General features: G+C 47.2%; 1 protein-coding gene across 1 annotated transcript in view; it reads left to right on the top strand.

Annotated features, from left to right (window-relative positions):
• LOC105458394 (Krueppel homolog 1) overlaps positions 1-21,540 on the top strand; it is an 81,421-nt gene that overhangs the window by 35,498 nt on the left and 24,383 nt on the right. The window contains exons 4-5 of the mRNA XM_011703666.1: positions 17,128-17,321; positions 21,226-21,255. Coding sequence (XP_011701968.1) covers positions 17,128-17,321; positions 21,226-21,255 — 224 coding nt within the window. The remainder of the gene's footprint in view (positions 1-17,127; positions 17,322-21,225; positions 21,256-21,540) is intronic.

Here is a 21,540-nt window from a genome sequence, read left to right as displayed (position 1 = left end):
TGCCAGCCCGCTCAGAGATGTGTATAAGAGACAGTATATATATATATATATATATATACGTATGTATGTATAAATCGGGAAAACAATAATACGTTGGCACGTACTAATTAATATCGAAGTAATACGAATGCAAAGCGGCATACTCGGAAACCGCGTACATTTTTGCAACGGAACAATCCCGTTATAGCGTTTGCACCGCGTATTGATTTCTCATTTCGATGAAATTCTGGCGCGGCGGGGCACGCGGCGATTGGTCGTTCGCGTTCAAAAATCGGCGGGAATTCGCCGGCGTGCCGACGTGCCCCCTTCCTCCCCCACCCGCCGTTCCATCGCTCCGCAAATATGCACACGAGTTACATCGTTCGCGCGCATATATGCACGCGTGTCTATATATTATACATATAATTCATTAACCGAAATTTACACGAGAACGCACGGCCGGTAAAATCCATGGGGTGGGAGAGCGAAGCGAAAGAACGGATACGGTGGAGGGGGAGCAGGCGGCGCGGAGAATATAATATCGACGAGTGTCCACGATATCGATAGCTGGTCAATATCTGTAGCCTAGACAAATACCTGGGGAGGGTGCGGAGTGCAAGGGAGAGAGAGAGAGAGAACGAGAACGAGGGTGAGCGAGTCCGTTCACCCCCTCTCGTACCAGCGGCGCGCAAGGATGACCAAACGGCCGAGCCAATGAGAGTCCGGTTCGCCCCACCGGGGTGGCCGCGTGCGAAAAAGCGCGGGAATTTTTCGATCGCCCGATCGCTCAATAATGGAACCGAAGTTACGTGCCGCCACCGTCGCAAGCGCACACAACCGCGCGAGCGCGTGAACGCGGTCGTATGTATATTCACACACGTATATGCAACACACAGGCACGCATGTATGCACACGTGCGTCCGTGAGCGTATGCGACGATCGGGATGCACCCGGAGAGAGAGAAAGAGAAATAGAGAGGGAGAGGAACAGATAGAGTCCGTGCGCATAGCAGAGGCCAGAGGCTACCAAAGATTATCCCTTCGGCAGCGGGCAAAACTCAATTTCCCGGCCAAAATCTAATGATCGACCGCCCTACGCGCCAGGAACTAATCGGTTTTCCCGGAGCCGCTAACTAGGCGCGTGTGTTGGCTGCGAAAATCGCCGCTGCGCGAAAAGCGGCGCAGATAGAATGGCGCAGGACAATCTCAAAGGACTGCGGGATTGCGATTGTTAAACGCTTGCGAAAGCCCGTAATCTGGGCGTCCATTTGGTAACATCTATGACCTAATGATCCGTCTATGAGCGTAATCCGCGCTATGAAAGACGCCGATGCGTAATAGCCACGTTACCGATAACACATTGGTATTCTCCCCCGAGCGACTACGCAGCTACGTACTACTCTCATTGGATGTAATTTGTAAAGGATTCCCGCGGAATGGAGCGCGTGATTTTGCGTCCATCAGAAGGACCACGAGAAGTGCGTTGAACGGGGGAGGGAAAACTAGCCCGTCGAGAGGGGCGTCGTCGCGACAATGATAGCGGTGCTTGAAAAAAGGAGCACGTCCTGCCGAAGAAATTGACCGGACAATTTTAAAGCCCACTTAATACTGCGAAAAATTGCCGTTTCGTCGGCGCATGAATAAAAATTAAGGCTTCTGCCTCGACCAACGTTTCCCCACCAAGCCCCCGCTTCTGCGCGCGGAACAGTTTGGAAACGAGCCTGCATATCCGTATTTACGAGGTGCCGCGGTGTAAAATGAGGAAAAGGAGGAACGTTCCGAGATTCACAGACCCTCCCGAGTCTTTCCCTTTCGCCCGCCACTATACGCTCTCGCCGGCCTCGCTTCCTCGGCCTTCCTGGCGGCAGCCGGTTCCGGGTCCGCGCGTTTTTCCATCCCTCTCACACTTTTAATTCGCTAATTTCGCCGGTTAAGAATTCATGCGGCGGAATGCCTCTCGGCGGACGTCTCGAGAAAAATCAAAGCGATGAGAAAGCGGGGCGAGGGGGGATCCCGGGGACCGAGAGCACTGCGGAAAAGAGCGACGCCGGTGGTCCCTTTATTACAAATGGCGCGGAATGAAAGATTAAACAACGGCACGGCGACGCTTTGAGCACGAGAAATAAAAATTACGAGCGAGATGACGAAGGCGCGGAGGAAACGACAAGTTTCGCGAAACGAGCTTTCGCCCAAATAATATTCTTTTTTTCCGCGACCGCGCATACCAGGCGGATTCGCGGTGAAATTATCGATGAAATCTTTGCATTTCGAGAATATTCTAAACCCGGAAGTTGATTAATTTTCGTTGATTAATATCGCAGGCTAATCAGCCAGCCGACCTATAGCCTCGCTATGAATGTTTTAACAGAACGAGCGTTAGTTCTAATACCAGCCCGCGTTCAGCGCGGCGTACTCGTAAATTACTCGTACGCCAGAATTCATGCATTCATGCAATTTTGCGAACGATGTAACCGGCCCGTGTTTAGTAATTAACACACTCAACTTCAGCTTCGCCCGAGCGACTTAAAAAGGACACGATTATCGATAGACACTGAAGTTTGTAACTTGGCGATCTTTCTTCTTGCACAATTGGCTTCGTGTAAAATTTCACCACGCTGAGATACGTATTATTTTAAACATTATTATATTCGAGAATATTATCTGAATAAATATATTAATATATATGTGATGCTCTTTATAGAGACAGTATTTTTGATTATTTCACAATAAAAAAAAATAGTTTAATTCCTCACGTTTCTCTTTCGTTGCGCCTGTATCCGTTAAAATATTGATAAACTCCGGTGAGAAAAGATACGGCTTCGGAGGAAGAAAAGAAAAGTGATTAAGCCGGGAGGAGCGCCGTATGGTCCGTGGTCGAAGAAACGAACGTACAGTCACGGCGCATATGCATAGCCTATCGACGCGCGTATCGGTCTATTCTAATTTTCTACCGACCCTTCCGCGGCGGTTCCGCATTTTTTCCATGAGGGTTAATTTGAATAGAGTCTCTATCGTGGGGAGATGCAAGGGCAGGGGGGCGACGATGTATACGCCTACGCTCTCTTTTTTTTTGCGTCTCGACCTTGGATCGTATCGAACGAAATGATTCGACAATAGACTGACCGTCAATCTTTTTTATACGCCCGTCGAGCCAAGCTGTTGCGGGGCGCGATCGCTTCCGCTATCGATTATGAGACCGCGACGAAACGACGACGGGACGGACGGGAGCGCGATCGCGAATCGCCTTGGCAATTTTTCCGAGTCTCATTGCGAGTTGCGAGCCCGCCCGCGCGCCGATTGTCACCGCACGGCTGTTTGTGATACGAGATAAGGAATCGCGGTGCAATGTTTGCACGACGCTCTGTTGACAGATCCGAATGGCGAACTAATAGCCGGTAAATTGACATTTTTGCGCAACACCGTGACGATAGAAAACTCTGCGAGAAATAAATGCATTAAAAAGACGTGCGTAATTTATTTTGCAAAACTGCGAATTTTCTAATCGTGTCGGAGTCAAATCTGACTTACGAAACCGTAACGTTATGTCGTTTCCGCTCTTTTTTTTTCTTTGTATTCTTTTAGTATTTTATTAATTATACGAAGAAACAATTGCGGAATATAAGTACCACGTTCTCGAATTGCTTCTCAAACGAGGAACAACGGTTAAGTCCTTTTTCACGGAGACTCCGGCGAGTCTCCTACCTTTTTGTCCAACACCTTGTACGGCCTTAGTGGTCGATGAAACTAATTACGCGGGATGGCAAAACGCGGGCTATAGTATGCATATTGTGGGGTATAGTGCACTTACTTCGTTTTTTCCTTACCCGCAGTTAATTAAAATTTAATGGGAAGGGAAACCGCGAGCTCGCCTAGCCGGACAAATCACGTGACTCTCGAGAGCTCTCCGCGGAGGTTTAGTTATGAAGAAAGGAAGCGAGATACTTTTAGACGGAATTTAACGCTCCTCGCGTATGGCGTGGCATTTAATGCACAAACCGATTTAATAATCGGATTGCGCCTTAATATCGGATACCCGGTATTTTAGCACTACCACCGTATCAAAACGGTGTCAGTTTCATAATTTAATTAAAGTTAAAGAAGCAGAATCGCAAAATACATACGCGGGAGTATGCGCTTTTGTAATACGCGGCGAAACACCACGGAGCACAGACGAAATTTTATTATTTTCATCGTTGTATTCTTACGAACGTTTTTCAAGGCGCGTTCACTTTTTCCGCAACACGCAAATCCACAGCGCGTCCTGAGATTGTTGCCATGAGAGTGATTTTTTTCCGTGGCTATCTTATCGCTCGCAGCTGATATAGAATAGTCCGAGATGCAGCTAGAAGTAATAAGTATTCGTTGAAGTATAAAAAGCAAGGTCGCGTTAGTTTTCATGCTCTCTCTCGTGAATTCATCGTTTATTTAGCGGGACGTAAAAGCGACGCGCCGCTTCTCCTCTCCGACCTATTGACGATCGCATTTTGCGAATAAACGTTCGCACTTTCGGAAGTAGCAATTAAAAATGACGCCCAAGACTGTCGTCGAGTGAATCGAGATACGATTTCAGAAACGGCGAGCGCGGCTCTCGCGATTTCTCGCAAGTCGGCTTAAAGAGACACCGCCGTCTTTTAATCTTTGAATTCGGCCGAAAGTTCACCCTTGCTTTACTGACTTACTTTCGCAACCCTTTCGCGAACGCCGAGACGCTCCTCCGAGATTCTCCTAGCGAGACGAAAATCCCTCTCCATGGACGAAACATAAGTACGTCATGGAAACAAAAGGAATATTTGAAATACAAATAAAATATCCGCGCGCGTTGGCCTCTTCTGGGGCGCAGATTAATTATTTTACAGGGAACTTCGTTTTCGAAAATCTCGTCATTTTCACCAGCGTAGAAATGCTTTTCGAAAAATGTATATATAAATAAATATCGAATACGCCAAAATTATGTTTCGCAGTTATTTATTTACTCGTAATTGAATTCTCTCTAAGTGCTCGCTAATGGATGTTATTCATTTCCAACGAGCGCGCTCTGCATAACAATATTCCACGATATTTTTGTTACGCAGCGTAAAAATCGCGTCGCCATATGGCCGCGAGGAGGAGAAAGGGTTTCGAATGGAGAGTCTCGAATTTCGAATGTGAATCGTAAACGACGGGCGGAAACTCTCGCGCGCGAAACTGCAAGCCTAACCTTCCCAGTCGTATTTGTCTCGCGAGATACGCGCCGTGGTGTAATTATACTTATACCGCCGCGCGCGCTGGCGGTGAACGGTGTTACATCTAACGAAATGTAGATTAACTTTCTAATCTGGCACGAAAGCCGGACTTTTTGCGCAAAATCAGACACGATCCTCGAGCGCGCGGCGCGCCGCGCGAGCGCTATCACGTTTTAACGCGCCGCGGAGAACCGGTCAGTGGGTTAAGGATACTTAATGCTCCTCAGCCTCGGATGCAATAACTTCGCGCCGACAAATGCCACGGCGCTGGCGGTGCGCTAACGTTTCTTTCTCTTTTCATCCTTTTTTTTTTCTTTTTCCCGTTTCATCCACGTTATCGATAGTCATTATGTAGCGCGCGCGCGTATGTGTGTGTGTGTGCGCGCGCGCGAAATAGGTAATCCACGCCGCCAGCGCGACGACGTATATTTTATTTTGCATCTGCAATTACTCCGATTACCGATGACGCGTCCCCGCGCGCGCGCGCGCTATCGCATCGTCCGTCCAATAATCCAATAAAGAGAATTGAAAGCCGTACAAAATGAGAGCCGTCCGCGCTGACAGTCCGGAATAAAAATGCATCTTTAAGTGGAGCAAATAGATACCGCCGATGCAGCATCGCGATTATCGCGGAAACGTACGATTGCAAAACATTGCGAATCTATGCACGATTGCATTAACGCTGCATCTTATCGATATTATTAATGAACTTAGTAATATTAATCGCTCCGTCTGAGATTACGATGTGGCATAAGATTTAGTCTTCACGGATGACTAATTTATTCATCGCGATACGCGAAAGGATTCGCCAATTAAAACAAGACTCTATGGGTTTGATATGATCGGAATACACGCTGGACTTCAACAATGTTTATATTTCACAACTAAACAAAGAACGTATCTCTCTTCTCTTGGGAATATAATTAATCCGAAGCCGTTAAAGCCGCATCGTGAAGTTTCGCGATAATGTAGCGCCGATATAATATTTCCCATCTCCCGCGCGAAGAGGAGGATGCATCTCTTTATCGGCGCCGCGCGGAGAGCTCGGCGCGATGCCGGAGCCTCGGACTGGAAAGATTTACGCGGACCATTTATATCGGCCGCTCTCGAGGCCGGCGGGTCAAGAATATTGAGCACGGCCGGCCGTAAAATAAGATATAGATTTCCATCTAGTAAACTTTCTACACGGCATGTGTGGGAGGTAACGCGCGCGCGGGACGCCATACGGCATACGAGAACGCGGCGGATCTCCGCCGTCTTACGTCGGAAACTTCGGGGGCCCGGTCTTGTGTGCGCGCACGATACGTGTCCGCGTTATATACACGCTCTACCTACGTGAAACGTAGTACGTGAACGCGTACTCGCCGTGTGCGACAGGCATGAGGAGGCGCGTGGACGATTTCGACGATGCGCGATGAGCTTAAGCACCCGTCTCTGAACCTCGCTTTCTCGCAAACATTCATTTCTCAACACGTTTCGCAACTCCATAATATCGCTCGCATTCCATTCGAGATATTTTACATTCTGAAAACAAGACGGACTTACATCTCGGCAAATTTTTCACTTATAAATCGAATTTTATCTATAATTAGAGCCGTTCCGAATGGTAGTTCGTTATTAATTCAGTTGTACGTCAACCTCATCGAGGAATCAAAGGTCGTTCAACTGGCAACTTGGGGTGGTGAGAGAGGTATAGCCTTCCAGGATCTTACGAACAAATGGCTCGCGATGAAAAATCGTAAAGACACGAGGGCCATCAGGACTTAGCTCCGGCCACTCGACAGGCCGAGCGTTCGTTCTGAGACATTAATTTTTACCCCTTTTTACCCTGGTCTGCCTAATGACTCGAGGTTCGCTGTCCTACGGCGAGAAAGAGAGAGAGAAAAAGAAAGGGACAAAGAAAAAAAGGTCTCGACGAAATGCCTGTTAAGCGACGAGAGATTGTCGTTAGGGGGAGAGGGGCGAATGATCTTGTCCTGCATCCAGAAACGATCGTTAACCATTCTCGGACGGATGCGGATGGGTGGAGGAAGCAGGCGCCGCGCGTGTTGTACTCCTCTTCCGGTGTCTTATATAATTCGTTCTCCTTTTTTCCTCTCTCCTTGACTAGAAACGCGACGACCACTTCAACCCCTCGTTTCCTCTCCCCGCTCGACTCGACTCGACTCGTTTTCAACCCTCTTCGCCATCGAGCGAGCGAGCGAGCGAGCGAGCGCGCCCGGCATCGTCTCGGCGACAATGGGTCTCATCAGGCATCGGGAATAAATTATGCTCGGCTGAGCCCGCGCGAGAAAAATTACGGGCCGTCCCGAAATTAGAGCTCGTCGCGCGACGGCGAAGAAGAAAAGTTGTCGGTGAAGTATTCTGCTCGATGAGTTTTTTGTCTGCGCGGAAGTGGAAACGAAAGCCGGTACCGGGTGTACCTGGCGATCTCTCAATTCCAACCTTAACCTTCGAGTTTCTCTAAATCCACGACAGGATACGAATCCCTTTCGTTGAACGCGGATTCTTGAACTCAATGACTTCGGCGACTGACATTGCGACAGGGAGTAATAATAGAACCATAATCTCACGTCGAATTCGCAATGAAGTTCGCGGATGAAGTCGAGGGTCTCGTCGAATCTACCGCATTTCCGCATCGCGATTCCGATTATTCCACGTGCCGGCCGATCGATTTATGAGGTCGTAACCGATTGCAGAAAAAAAGGGTTCATCGGCCCCGATGCGTGGAAATAAGCGTGCCATAGTGACGAGGAAGGGTTACCGAGCCTCAACCGGGTCGGTAACCCCGATGTTCCCCGTGGATGGTCCAAAAAAAAGCGAAGGCATCGGTCAAAAAAAAAAGAGAAATAAAAAATAAGAGGTAAAGAGTTTCGGGCAAGGCAGGTGAACCGCTCCGAGAGGATAGAAGGGCGAGAGAGCGTGGGAGAGAGAGAGAGAGAGAGCGAAAGAGAAAGGGAGAGAGAGAAGGGACTACCATATGCCCGAATAATGTTCCACCCGCACACGACCAGGCCAACCGGCAACAACAGGAAGTTCGTTGGCATCATCATCGTCGTAGGAAGAATCGTGGTGCACCTTCGAGTATTGAACGACCTTGCTCGCTCGAATCCGCGCGATAACGACCTCTTCGCCGGGAGATGACTATACTAAATTCGTCATTCGATTATTTCGGTTTGTAAAGCTGCCGTTGCTAGAGGATTTAATACATTTTTCAAGTCGCCTATGCTCCACGTAGCGATTAATAAAACAAACGTGGTCAATGTGGAATGTCTTGAATTATTTCAACCCTATTTTCGACGTTTCGACTGGAGAGAATTACAGATAGAGAATTACAGCCTTCCAAATTGTCCAATCTACATGCGGCATCAAATGATAACTGGTCGGTGGCGTTCGGTGACATTACGAAAAGAGAGCTCGTTTCCCGGGCGAGAAAAACGCGACGTGCCGCTGAACTAGCCGCGGGGGACGAAGCAGCGGAAACGTAATAACGACACATGGGACAAAGTGGAGAGTCGGCAGTAATCTTTGCCTCATAAAACTTTCACGGCCGCGTAATACGGCCGGCTGACGTTCGGCCGAGCGAATAGGTCGCATTCGGCAAAATAAACGCGCGCCTAACCAAGTTACGGGATTATTGATCAACTATTACCGCCCTTTACTGTGCCCGGCCGCGATTCCCGAACGCTTGCCCGCGTGCCTTACCCGCATCATCAAACGGAGTATCTGCCGCCGGGCCGAGACTAGATTCCCCGAGCTTGCCCGCCTGCTTGCTAATATCGACTCGAAAATTCACTTCGACTCGACTGACTGTGTATATGCGAACCTTGAACTTTCGGGCGCCGAGCCCGCGCGACGTCGTCGTCGGCGGCGGCGGCGGTGACGACGAGTTGCAAAATGCAACGGCACCACCGACGACGTCATCCCAAGCGTATCGTTACCCTCGGCATTGTCTAGAACCGGAATTGAATCCCGGTGTAATCTCGCTTATTTCGGATTTCGTTTATTTCGGGCGCCGGCAGACACGCGAGAATGATCTTTCCGCTTACGCCGCGGTCATAAAATACCAGGAAGCCAATGTCGGCCTTACGATGATTCTGCTGAATTCAACTTCGAACGATACGGATATGCAGGGAAAAATGGTAATCCCGCACGATTTTCGTACGTCTAATAGCATCAAAGTCTAAACCGAAATCGTGCTTACTACGCCTCGGTGCCTGCAAATTCGTTTCATTCAATACGATGATGTTCGCATGACACGACGCGAACTCCTGCCGACTTCGCGATGCCGCTACTACCGGGCAACCAATCAAACTGGATCATATCGTACACTTCTCAAGTGCATAATTCATCATGCTACAAGTACTGTACAGCCACTTTCTCCTAACGAATAACATAAAACCGGGGCTTTCAAAACCCCGAAATGCACTTTCGAGAACGTTCGCTGACGGCGAGTTTGGAAGAGGCTGTACCAGGGGTGATTTCGCCTAGACTACTGATGATGACTGTACCCCGCGTATGCGGGGGATATACTCACACACCAGCGTACCCCTGAACAAACACACATACATACACGAGAGAAATTTCGCACGTACGTACAGCACATTCGCCAGGGGGTAGAAATCATTAAAGGGGCGTGGCGTGCCCGTGGTTGCCCGGATGACGGTCACGTGAACCAAGATGGCCGCCAACCGGGAAGGCTCCCCTCTTTGCAACAGTCATTTGTTATCGGCCATTTTATTTTAATGATTTCCATGCATGCGTGAAACGCTCGGCTGCATTGCTCGGGAAAGGGATGCATTCTCCCCCTCTCTTCCTCCCTCTCTTTCTCTCTCTCTCTCTCTCACATACTCTCTCGCTCTCATTCGAATTCTATGTGCCCGGTAACGTGTTCTCCTAGCGCAATATACGCTATGCCGAACGTGGCACTAACGCCGGTTTCATGGTAATTCCGGACCCTATAAATTTCCCGGTGCGTCCACGATAATGCTCCCGCGCTCTTCTTTCGATAAATCTGATGGTACCTCCCGATAATGATTCTCGCGGAAAGTAATTTCATCTGTCCCGACGTTGACCACCCCGCGCGCGAGTGTTTCCCGCGAAACGGACACACCTCTCGGTGACAGTTTTCGCGAACGAATTAACATCAAAGGGTCGAAACGGTCATTTAACCGCTTACCACAATTTTAGCACCTCTGTGAAATTAGCAGCTTATTTTCCGAATATAATTGATAAAGAGTTTTCGCTCTCTTTTCCAATATATCTTTTATGTAATGAACTTTTAAAACTTCTCCATATATCTCACTTCAATAAACTTTATTTGATATAAATAATAATCCTTTTCTCTTTCGATATTCGGATTTCTAGTCTTCGTTCGAGCACAATGCGACTAAAAATCTCCTTAAAAGAGGCTTAAAATAGAACGCATCTCGTCGGAGAGAGTTTTCCGAAAATGAAAGAATTTGTTCGGGGATGTCGAAGGGACTGTCGGGGGAACAGAAGGCGGTTCCGGTATAGCAGTTAATTATACGGCTATATAGCATACTTGATTATTAATGACTGTCACGGGAATAATTATCAAAACACAACGACTCAATTGTTCGGCTCTCGCACTAACCGGGCTAGCGAAACCGTAATTAATGTAGACCAATAAACGCGGCGCGCCCATAACTCGTCTAAATAATTAATTCTCTATTTTTGTTGCGGCGCAAACGCGCGCGAATGACGTTTACTAGCGCGAATTTACTAGTCTTGCGCCGGCTAATTTAATATACGCGTGATAGAGACCTCGGAATCACATCCCCCCGGAACGTCTCACATATACATCCAAACGATCGTCTTTGTCGCAAACGGAATTCTTTTTATATCACCACGAACAAATCACTTCCTCCGATTCGACCCGGGTAGGTGTAGGAAAGCATCAACGATTCCCGGACATGTAAGAAAATTAATGGAGGCTGTCACATTACCGTCGTACTTTTAGGCTAAATTTGAAGTTTAATCGCTTTTCGACTCTCGCTTTAGCGCGAGAGCAGCGCGGATAAGCGCGCTTTAATTAGCAACGAGCCGAGGCGGGCTACAGACCGCCTTTTCCAAAAATACTTTCCCGTCGAACCCAAGGTTAATGCAATCCGCGTCGTACGTGAGAAACTTAAATTTTTTAACGGCCACTTTGCACCTTAGACGCGCACGAGTCCTATCATTAATCGCCGCTTGAATAACGCGACCGAGACGTGGCCCCGAAAGACGCAAAGTACAAAGTTCACGACCGCTCGCGTCACGTAACCGCCTGACATTATTGTTTAGCATATAAGTGTTACTCTCGCGTATTTTTTTTTTCTTCTCTTATCTAACGTAATTCTTGGAATCGTCATCAATCATTATTTGTCGACTTTATCGCGAAGGTAAAGCACAAATTCTGCCTGCGTTATCTGCATTATCCCTTGAGGCGTAATTATCCATTTTATTATATATGTACATAGAAAAGTACTGTTAAGCCAGCAGAGAGATCTAATATCGCTAGAATATCGTTCGAACTATATCTATATCTTATATAGTCGTATCTATATCTTAACGCAAAGTGTGCTACTTCAAAAGATACGTTGATCAAACGAAAATCGGCTGAAATACACTGATAAGCGAAATAGTTTCATTCACGATTCTTGATAACAATGTGGTAACTGGGCGTTTAGCTCGACTTTGATACGGCCTCCGCGAACCTTCACGACATCTCTACGAGTCAATATCTCTAAACATTTTTTTTTAACGATTTTATCTCTATTCGCAACTTTATTCTGTTGTAACGCTTTTTGCTCACCTTTTCAATACACATCGTTTCTGTCTCGCAAATGTTGGAGAATAAGGGGTAGCATGAAATATTGCATCGCTCCCGATAATTGCGTTTCTCCGCCTTTCGCGCGCCATCGCTGTCATCGTCAATTTTTCCCGGGAAACAGTGCATATTCGCCAAAATCGGCTCCCCTCACCCGGGCATACACCAAAATTCGAGGTATCACTCGTGTGGATAGTTCGACGAGTGTCATAGAAGGTCGCAAGAGCGAAAGAGCGGGAGGGTCGAGGTGAAGGGGACTCGCCAGGAGAGGGGCCATCAGTGCGAACGACGCACGTGCGTGTGAGTGCGTGCAATTTAATGATTTCCAGCCGGAATTTCGATGACGCCGGGAGTACGGGACGAGGGGACCGGGGAAGAGGAAGAGAGGAGGGGAACGGGAGGCGGGGAAGCGGGAGATGATGGAACGCGCGGCCGGAAGAGAGAACGAGCGAGCGCGGCCGCGAGTTGGTCAGGGCCGGTGTGTTTCCGCTCGCGAATTCCCGTGCGAGGGATGGATAGAGAGAAAGAGGGAAAGACAGAGAGATTGGGACAAGGGAGAGAGATAGAAAGAAAAAGAGAGGGGGAAGAGAGAGAGAGAGAGAGAGAGAGAGAAAGAGAATGCTCGAAACAAGAGAAAAGACGTTCGGCCGTGAGCGAGATGGGACGTAAATTTTCTAGCGGTGCGTTCATTTGTTCGTTGAACGAAATGCGAATGCATTATACATGGATTGCAGGGGACATTAATTTTCTGCCGTGGACGTGTAGTGGGCCGCGCGCGCGGCAGGGCGGTAGGGCCGGTGCCGGGCCGGGCCGGGCCGCGGGCTGTGAAGGGGGTGGCCGAGCGCGAGGGGGTGGGTGGCCATCCACCCGGCATATAACATTCACCCGGTGCGAGACCCGGGACGCACGGGTGTACGGGGACGATCAGCACACACCAGCGGTCAGACCGAGGTGGTGGAAAGGTGGAAAGGAGGAGGGAGGTGGCGATTCCACGGGCTGTTTCGTGCTCACACGTCCAACCACGTGCGAGCTTTTGCCGAGCTTTCTACCTACTTTTCGCGTGCCCGGTGATTTTGACGAGTGGTGCGGCGAGATGTATCGGCGCCGCGGAAAAAAATGCGCCGGAAAATCTCGCAAACGGCCGGCGGCGCCTGGCGAACGCGAGATCTCGCGGAAAAGAGTCGCAGGCGCGGCCGGCGTCAAAGGGTCGCTATGCGGCGAAAGGGCGAACGGGGGTGGGAAATCATTGGACGTTCTGTCAGAGGTGTTTGATATTCCGAAAATGATTTGTGCCAGCGCTAGAGGTAGAGCGACGGCATGAGAGAAAAGAGTGGGAGGGAGAGAGAGAGAGAGAGAGGATTGGAGGGTGTCGAAGGGTGTTGGCAGAAATAGAGAGAGAGAGAAAGAGAGAGCTATATAGAGGCAGGCAGGCTGAGCGAACAGAGAGAAAGGGAGGGAAAGAGAGCTCGAGGGTAGTAACCGTACGTCAAAATTAAATGTTGAAATTCGTGTAGAATGTCTGGCGCGATAAATTCGTTCGTGCAACAATGATCACGATTTTTAATGGAATAAAATTGAAATTGTCCGGGCCCCAAAATGACGGATAGAATTTATGGCTCGCACGAAAATGCAACGCGGCAGTAAATATTATATTTCATCTATGGCTGTCCGAGCCAGACGATATTTCGAAATGTTAAAACGCGTGATATCAAGAAAAAAAATGCGGAAATTAATTATTTTTCAAACTGCCTCATTAGTTTAAAATTATAGCTTTTCATTATCAATAACCGTTATATAATATTATTGTGTACAATATTTTTGCTGCATCGCGTATGAGGATATGGAGTTTATGAAATTTGAGAGAAGTCCAATGTGTCGAATGTCGAGCTGAATGCTTGCCGAAGTGCACCGATTCATCAAAAGTTCTTTATAATTCGTAATTCCTGCAGTCGACAAAGGGTGTTTCAAAGAGTTGGGGCTAGACCCTTCGACAAGGCAACCTCGAGCGATCCCTCCTCCCTCTCCCCCACTCACGTTGTTCCATCTCTTGTCTTTTCGTTTCGCACGCGAGATTTTAAATTTAATCATAACTCTTCGCAGCTCCGCTGCGAGGCCACGCGAATTATTACAAAATGGGAAGCTATTACATTAAAATGAGGGATTATTTCATTATTTTTTAAAAATACGTTGCTTCCGAAAGAATCGTCTGTCTTTCGAGTCACTAACATCGACCGTGTTGTCGCTTTTGTTTATCAAATTAAAAATTTAACAAATTAACAAAAATTGATTAACGAATGATTTACAAATCATATTTTATCATAGTGCGCATTTACGGATTAACACCTTAGCGAATGATACGGTCGATTAAACGATAAACGAGGCAGTAAAAAATGAATGCCAATTGCACGCTTGAAATACCAATGCTGGGTGTATATGTTACCGCAATGTCCTTTATTTTTATTTTATTTTATTTTTTTTTTTTATTATCACGCGAGAATGCTCGACGTCGTGTCAGCGCAACGTTTATCGCATAATAGTGCGGGAAAACTGACTGTTTTCGTGGAAACGAATGACCGACCGCGGAGTCGTGGCGTTCTATGTCATTATTTCCCTTTTATGAACGGGAGAAAGAGAGAGGTGTGCCTACTTTGTAACCCTTCTCGCCGCGTTTGTTCCTACCGTCGCTGCTTCCGGTAACGTCAAGCGCACAAAAAAGGCGAATATTACGTATGTGCGAGTGTACACGTGGGCGAGCTCATCGTTCTACAAATAAATGTTTCAACCGACAATTAAGCGCCGACAATAAGAAACCACTAGGCTTCCCCACCGACGCCACTGTTGTTATAGCCGGTGTATTAATACGTTTTTAATTGTAGCGCGACAGAAAACATACGGTCTTGAAGGCGGAGGAGGGAAAAGCCAAGTGTCCCTTCATAAAAATTCCAATAACGCCTTTTCTAACGTTTTTTTTTTCTGTTCTTGAACAAGGCCGTCCTTATTGCATAATTAAATATATTTTCTCCACCTAAAAGAAGAATACTCTGTTTCGATATGCCTGCGTAACATTAAAAAAAAAAAAGACTTAGTCACTCGTGAAGAGAACGAGACCGTATGTTTCCTGTCGTAATTAAAAACGTATTAATATAATACGCAAGGGTTGTAACAATGGTGAAATTGGAGAGGAAGTCTAGCAAAATTTTCTATATATATATATATATATATATATATGTATATATGTATATATAAATAAATGCTTTATCAAGTCGTATATTTTAATTTGGTAAATGATCATCATTAATTTGCACTGTGTATTTTAAGACAGTATAGGACAGAATTTGCATCATAAGTACGAATATACGCGGAAGTGGATTCTTATCATAAATAAGTTAACACAAATACGGCAACGCACGTTCCACCTCATGTGAAAATCTTTGCGAATACACAAAGATATACTTCCTCCCAATGCACTCATTTCAGGTGGGAAATAAATAGGAACTATCAGCTCGCTCGTTTCCTCCAGGAAATCGCTTCCTTTAATAACAGACTTGCCAGTGTGCCATACCGTCATTTTAAAAGCCAACTACTTTTATCGCGCATCGCGCCACAAGGAGGTTTCCATTATCTGTTGTTAGCGAAGAAAAAATCTACTCTCAAAGATGCATTTCATTGATCGTCGTTTTGTTTTTTTACGCTCGGAAGTTTCGAATGCCGGCACGTGATAAAAGATTGTAGAATCTAATTTTGCTCGCTCGAGTTATTTTTATTAAATCGAACGATGAAATTCTCCGATGAATCACGCGACTGAATAAAAGATGAATCCCGTGGAACGACTGAGAGTAAGAAGAAGAGGTGGGTGAGAGAGAAAAAGAGAGAGAAAGAGGGAGAGGTAAAGAGCTAGAGCGAGAGAGCAGAAGGAACAAGTGCCCGGGGTAAAAAGGATTGGGGAAGAATGTCGATATTAATAAAAGTTAAATTGAGCCAATCGCTTGTGGGAATTAGAATCGAGTCCACTCGAGACGAACGGCGAGCCGTGGAGAGGAGAAAAAAACGCAATAAAAACGCGCAGCGGCAGCTGAAGTCTGCCTCTCGAATGCCGATCGATCGAGGCGATTAAACGATCGAGAGGCAACGTTACTTTATCATTATTACGCGGGCGGGGGCAGGGAGGACGGGGAGGGGGACGCTTAAATATTCGTATTTTGAAGCAAACGGAAATTTTCTTAAGACCGTGTAATAAATAACATCGCACATTTGCATGGAAAATATTTGCGCGTTAGCTACCTCCAATTTGCGCAGTAGTCGACGCCGTCCGCGCCTTTCCTGCCCGGTGCGGCACCGAGAAAAATGCGGTATTTTTCTTCCCACCTACTCTTCGATGTAGATGTAGAAACCTGTTGCATGCCCGTAAAAAAAAAAGTGGAAAAAGCCGAGAGTCACTGACCAGCCAATTCACTTCCTAAGCGCGTTTTTCCACATAGCTTTTACCTTTTAAGAACGAGCCGAGGAGTGAGAGACATACTTGGCGAGCTGACAAACGAGTCATTAATGACGTTTCAATCTCTTCATCAATCTTCGTCGCGCCAGACCGCGAGGACAAAGTTAATATTGAATGTACGATACGTTAAACGGATGATACCTACTCTTACACGCCAATCAAAAGTAAACGGTATAAACGGCTTAGGAACATGAATACTTTACGCATGATTACAAATAATAGGAAAGCACCGCGACTACTCTATGAATAAGTATACAAATACGATAATCCATCGAAATATGAAAATTTATAGTAAAAATGAAACTTTAAAGTTACCAATAATTTGTGCAAATATTCTAAAAATTATCATACGTAGGCATTATTTAACGATAAAAAGATATGGATTTATGGAAATATGCCGACCCTTATTCATCTTTCGATGGAAGAAAGATTAAATTTCGAATTTCGAACGATCTCCAGGAAAATCGCGTAGCATGACCGGTGCGAATTTCCCGATCGAGCGTGTACGGGGCCGTTACGTGTTCCACCCGTAACACAATTTACGTACGCCCGTGCACAGCCGCACGAAATTCTAATACGCCTTACGGTATCTGATCGCAGGTGAACGACCGTACAAGTGCCATTTACCGGACTGCGGGCGGGCCTTCATCCAACTGTCGAATTTGCAGCAACACCTGAGGAATCACGACGCTCAGGTGGAGCGGGCGAAGAACCGGCCGTTCCACTGCAACATCTGCGGCAAGGGTTTCGCCACGGAGTCCAGCCTCCGTACTCACACGTCGAAGGTCAGTCATGTATGTACCAAATCCGACGTCCAACTCTCGCAAAATTCGCTGATACGCGGTGCCGGTAATTAACCGAAGGGGTTCGGAATTAAAAAAAAAAAGAAACAGGAGGAAGGATCGATCGACTTCGGTGTGTAATCGCGCGTTCATATATTTCCGCTATAATAATCGCTCCTCCTAACGATCGAAATCTTAACATTAACTCTTTTCTCGCGCGACACGTTCTCGTTACTCGTTACGCACGCATATGGTGGTGGTGGTGGGTTCACGCTTGCCTCGATACTTGTACAGATGGATTCCCGTTTAAACGCTCTTTGTCCGCCGTTTCCTTTGTTCCGTTTCGAGGGCTCCCTATATAATCGATGCAAGTCTCAAGCAAGTTAAAAACAGCCGTCGTCGTTGGAGATGCGGCGGACGTGTCAGGCTTAAACGCATACCAGCAGACATCAAGCTTGCGAAATTCAGATCCAAGCACGTCCCAACCTAAATAATCGCGCCATGATTCGTAGTCTCCTATACTCTTTCGTAGATAGCGTATATATATTTATTCTGTTCAAATAACAATTTATCAAGAGCTTTGGATGGTACCACTGGGATCCTTCGCGGGGTGCTTGGGCTTGCTTTTGCCACTGAATTCTCATACGGCGCTTATCATCACGAAATCGACATTACATGATCAAATCGAATTCGAGAAAATCGGAAAAAGATTGTCGCTCGAATTCATAGAAATTACAGTGATCCCCGTACAGACAGAGATGACAGGACGGAACTCGAAGAAATTGATCACGCCAAATAATTTACGCCCTCTATAGAAATCCGATGAACAAAGATGTCACACGACAGGGGCGAGAAGCTCTTTGATACGGCGCATCACAAGCGAACATATATACCGGAGGATTTTCTCATACGAGTCACCGTGAATGAACAATCGTTGTTTACACACATACGAGCTTCACGGTGGCCAAGGGTGCGTGGCACCGACCGGTTATTAGAGGGACAGAGGTTTAAAAGAAAAAAAAAACGCGGTCTGATCTGAGAAAAAGACCATGACCCCCGTGCCCGTTAATCGAATTCACCCCTCGCTCGCGTGGAATCGCGGCTCGCAGCGATTACCGGCGGAATCTTGTAACGTGGGGCAGTTTTTTGCCGCCGCCGCCCCACCCGGCCGGCAACTGAATTTCTCAACCCTTTCGCCTTCCGCGCCGGGCACATGTCTCAACGAAAAAACGTGGGAAGGCATCTGTTGGCCTGTACGCGCAAGGCGCTCACTCTTATCCCTCTCCTTCATTTCACTTCTTCATCTCCTCCTTTTCTTCCTCCTTTCTTTTTGCCACGAGAAAAGACGTCGTTTGATACTTTCAATTTACATCGGCTGTATTATGTAACAATAAGGTAACGTTTTTCTATACTAACGCGTTTGCCACAAACACGATATTTTCACACTGTAAAAGCCGGGAATTAAATATTAGGTGATCGCACATGCAAAATGTAGATCGTCACATCTTTCGAGATCGATTTTCGCGAGTCGCGGAATCAGGTGCGGCGCATCCAGGCTTACGCGAGCTTAATCCGTTCACACGTCGGACGCCCCGGCAATAAATATCGTTCTTTTAACGCTCGGCTCCTCTAATTGAAACCTAATCCACGGCCTAAAGCCTTCAGATTATCCTGTTACCGTCCCCCGCACGACCCCGATAAATCACCCGTGAAATCATGTCGACGGCCCCCGCCTCTACAAGCCTATACCAATTTTTTTTTCCTCCTAAAAATGCGCAGTTACGAAAGAATGAACTGACGCAAATAATGACGACCCCATTACTGCCACTGGTTTTTTTTTTATCGCACCGTGCGATAATCCTCACACTAATGAGATACATTTTTTGCACTCGAGTTATTTGATCCTTCGTTTTTTATGTATAACGGCCTTGATGAGTTTTCCTCATGGTGTAGGGCTCGCCCTGTGCGAAACTATTCCTGAATAGCTGGCTTATGCGCGCGCGAGATCAATGCGTCAGATTAAATACTAATACGAAATATGCAGCAACGTATCAAGCTGCGATGCCGCGAGAACGGCGGCGTTGTCCAGGCTTATCGGCAAAAACATCAGGATGCACGTAGCTCGCGTTAAACGAAGGAAGAAAAACCCACGGGAAGCAACGAGAAGAAATGGAGAAGAGGCGCAGAAGAACGGGAAGAGAGGATCTTACGGCGAGCGCGCAGCGGCGAAGTAATTAAAAGCCGCCGGTGCAAGCGCGCGGGCGCGCGACAGAAACAGAGTATACGCCCGCTGGAAATAAAACGAAACGAAACAAATGGAGAGCTCGAGCCCATCTTCCGCGGCTAATCGAATTTTCGCCGGGGCAGATTTCTTGAAATTGTTTTCGCTATTTCAGACCGCCTAGCCGCTCGTCTCTCCCTCGCGCCGAGCGCTGCTACCCCCGCCGATAGCTAATGGATCGTTGTTAAAAAAAAAAAAAACAGCAAAAGAAACAGGAGTGAGAGAGGAAAAGCAACGCGAGATAGCTCGAGACGCAGAGAAAGCGAAAGACAACGAAGAAAGAGGAACGGCTCACGGAAATACGGTGGAGAGTGAGGGGAAATGAAAGAGTTACGCTCCAGGTCGAGGCCTGGCGTGTCGGCGAAACATTATCCCGCTAAGAAAGACAATACACCCGGAGTACAATATTATAATAGGCCGGAGCGTAAATGTATTATAGAGAACGATCGGTAGCCCGGGCATAGAAACTCGTCTATGGTACCCACACACCTCCCCCTCCTCCCCCTTTCTCTACCTCCTCTCGTCCTTCTTCTCTCCTCTCGGTGTATCCTATTAACTGTTACCCTCTTCCCGCTCGGCTCGGAACAGGGGCGGATCATCGCAACGATACACTGTCGCGATATGTCTCTGGTTAATACGCCCACACTCCTAAATTTCGCGTCGCCGAACCACGAGAGAAAGAGAGAGAGAGAGAGAGAGTTCGTCTCCACGTCGAAATTTCTTCTCGCGCTTGTGTGGTCAAGGTATAAAATCTCCCGACCTCGTAATACATTCCCGCGCGAGCTTTCTCTCCCTTTTATCTTTGCCGTGAGACTTTTACTTCGGACGAGAACCGATCGATCTCCGGGATGCGAATTTGACCGGAAATGAGAATGCAAAATTATGAACGTTTTGCCAAGAGTCTCGCGAATTTGGCCAGCCCTGATCTCCACGCCCTTTCTTTCTCCTTCTCGTGGCTCTTGGCCACTTTCACGTGGCGCACAACCTTCCGTATTTATCCGTAGTTTAACGGTACAAGGGTTGAATGTCGTGCAACACGATACAACCACCCCTTTTCTACCGCCTCGCGGACCTTCCTCGCGTATCTTTCCGACCTTCTTCCGACTCACCTCCGGGGCCTTCCTGTCATCCCTCCGTCCTTCGGACCCTCCTCCACCCCTCTTCTTAATTGCCCCGGCGCGCGGGCTCGGTAAAAACTCGTTAGCCATTAGATTTATTTTCTCTCGCCACGGAGATTTATCCCTCTCCCTTTTGCTGTACTAAAAACCGCGCGGTGGTTGTATCACGTTGTTAACGCTACAATTTTTTTTTTTTTTTTTTTACACGCGCGATTCCCGTTGGCCGCGTACGGATTGATCGCCTGCGATAAATGTAAATCTGTTTGCGCGTGGGATGGAGGTGGTGTTACCCGCTTATCGTGCCGTATTTTCGCCAACACGGAGCGCTAATTAATTACCGTGCTCGCGGTATTTACGCGGTGTTTTTTTAATTTCTTCCGCGAGAGCGTGCACACACGATCGGGAAACACTCGTGAAAATATGGACACTCCTGAAAATCTAAACCTATGACTGACGATTTAATGGTATCACATTAATTCAAATTGATCTCCATTTCATGCTGGTCTCTTTGTCGCAGTGTTCGAAGTACCCATGGCAACGATTAAAGGTAAAACGATCGGGTCAATATATGGTAAAGCCTATGGGAATTCCTTTCGGCTGTAATTTCAACTCGTTTCGCGGCGCGTTTACATGCATCACTCATCGCACCTGGGAAAATTGTGATCTCCGATTTTCATTATAATGATCCATTCGCGCGGAAACACGCACGCATGTACACACATATATACGCACATACCTCGCCACAGTTTACGCAGTTTTCTCGAAATGCGCGAAATTATGATAGCGTTATGGCGCGAAATTGTGTACGGCGCTCTTCGCATTTTTCATGCAC

This window comes from Wasmannia auropunctata, unplaced genomic scaffold, assembly GCF_000956235.1.
Source record: "Wasmannia auropunctata unplaced genomic scaffold, wasmannia.A_1.0 LD334538.1, whole genome shotgun sequence".
In the NCBI taxonomy this organism is placed as follows: domain Eukaryota; kingdom Metazoa; phylum Arthropoda; class Insecta; order Hymenoptera; family Formicidae; genus Wasmannia; species Wasmannia auropunctata.
Note: the sequence above shows the minus strand (reverse complement) of the source record. Positions and strands in the feature narration are given on the sequence as shown.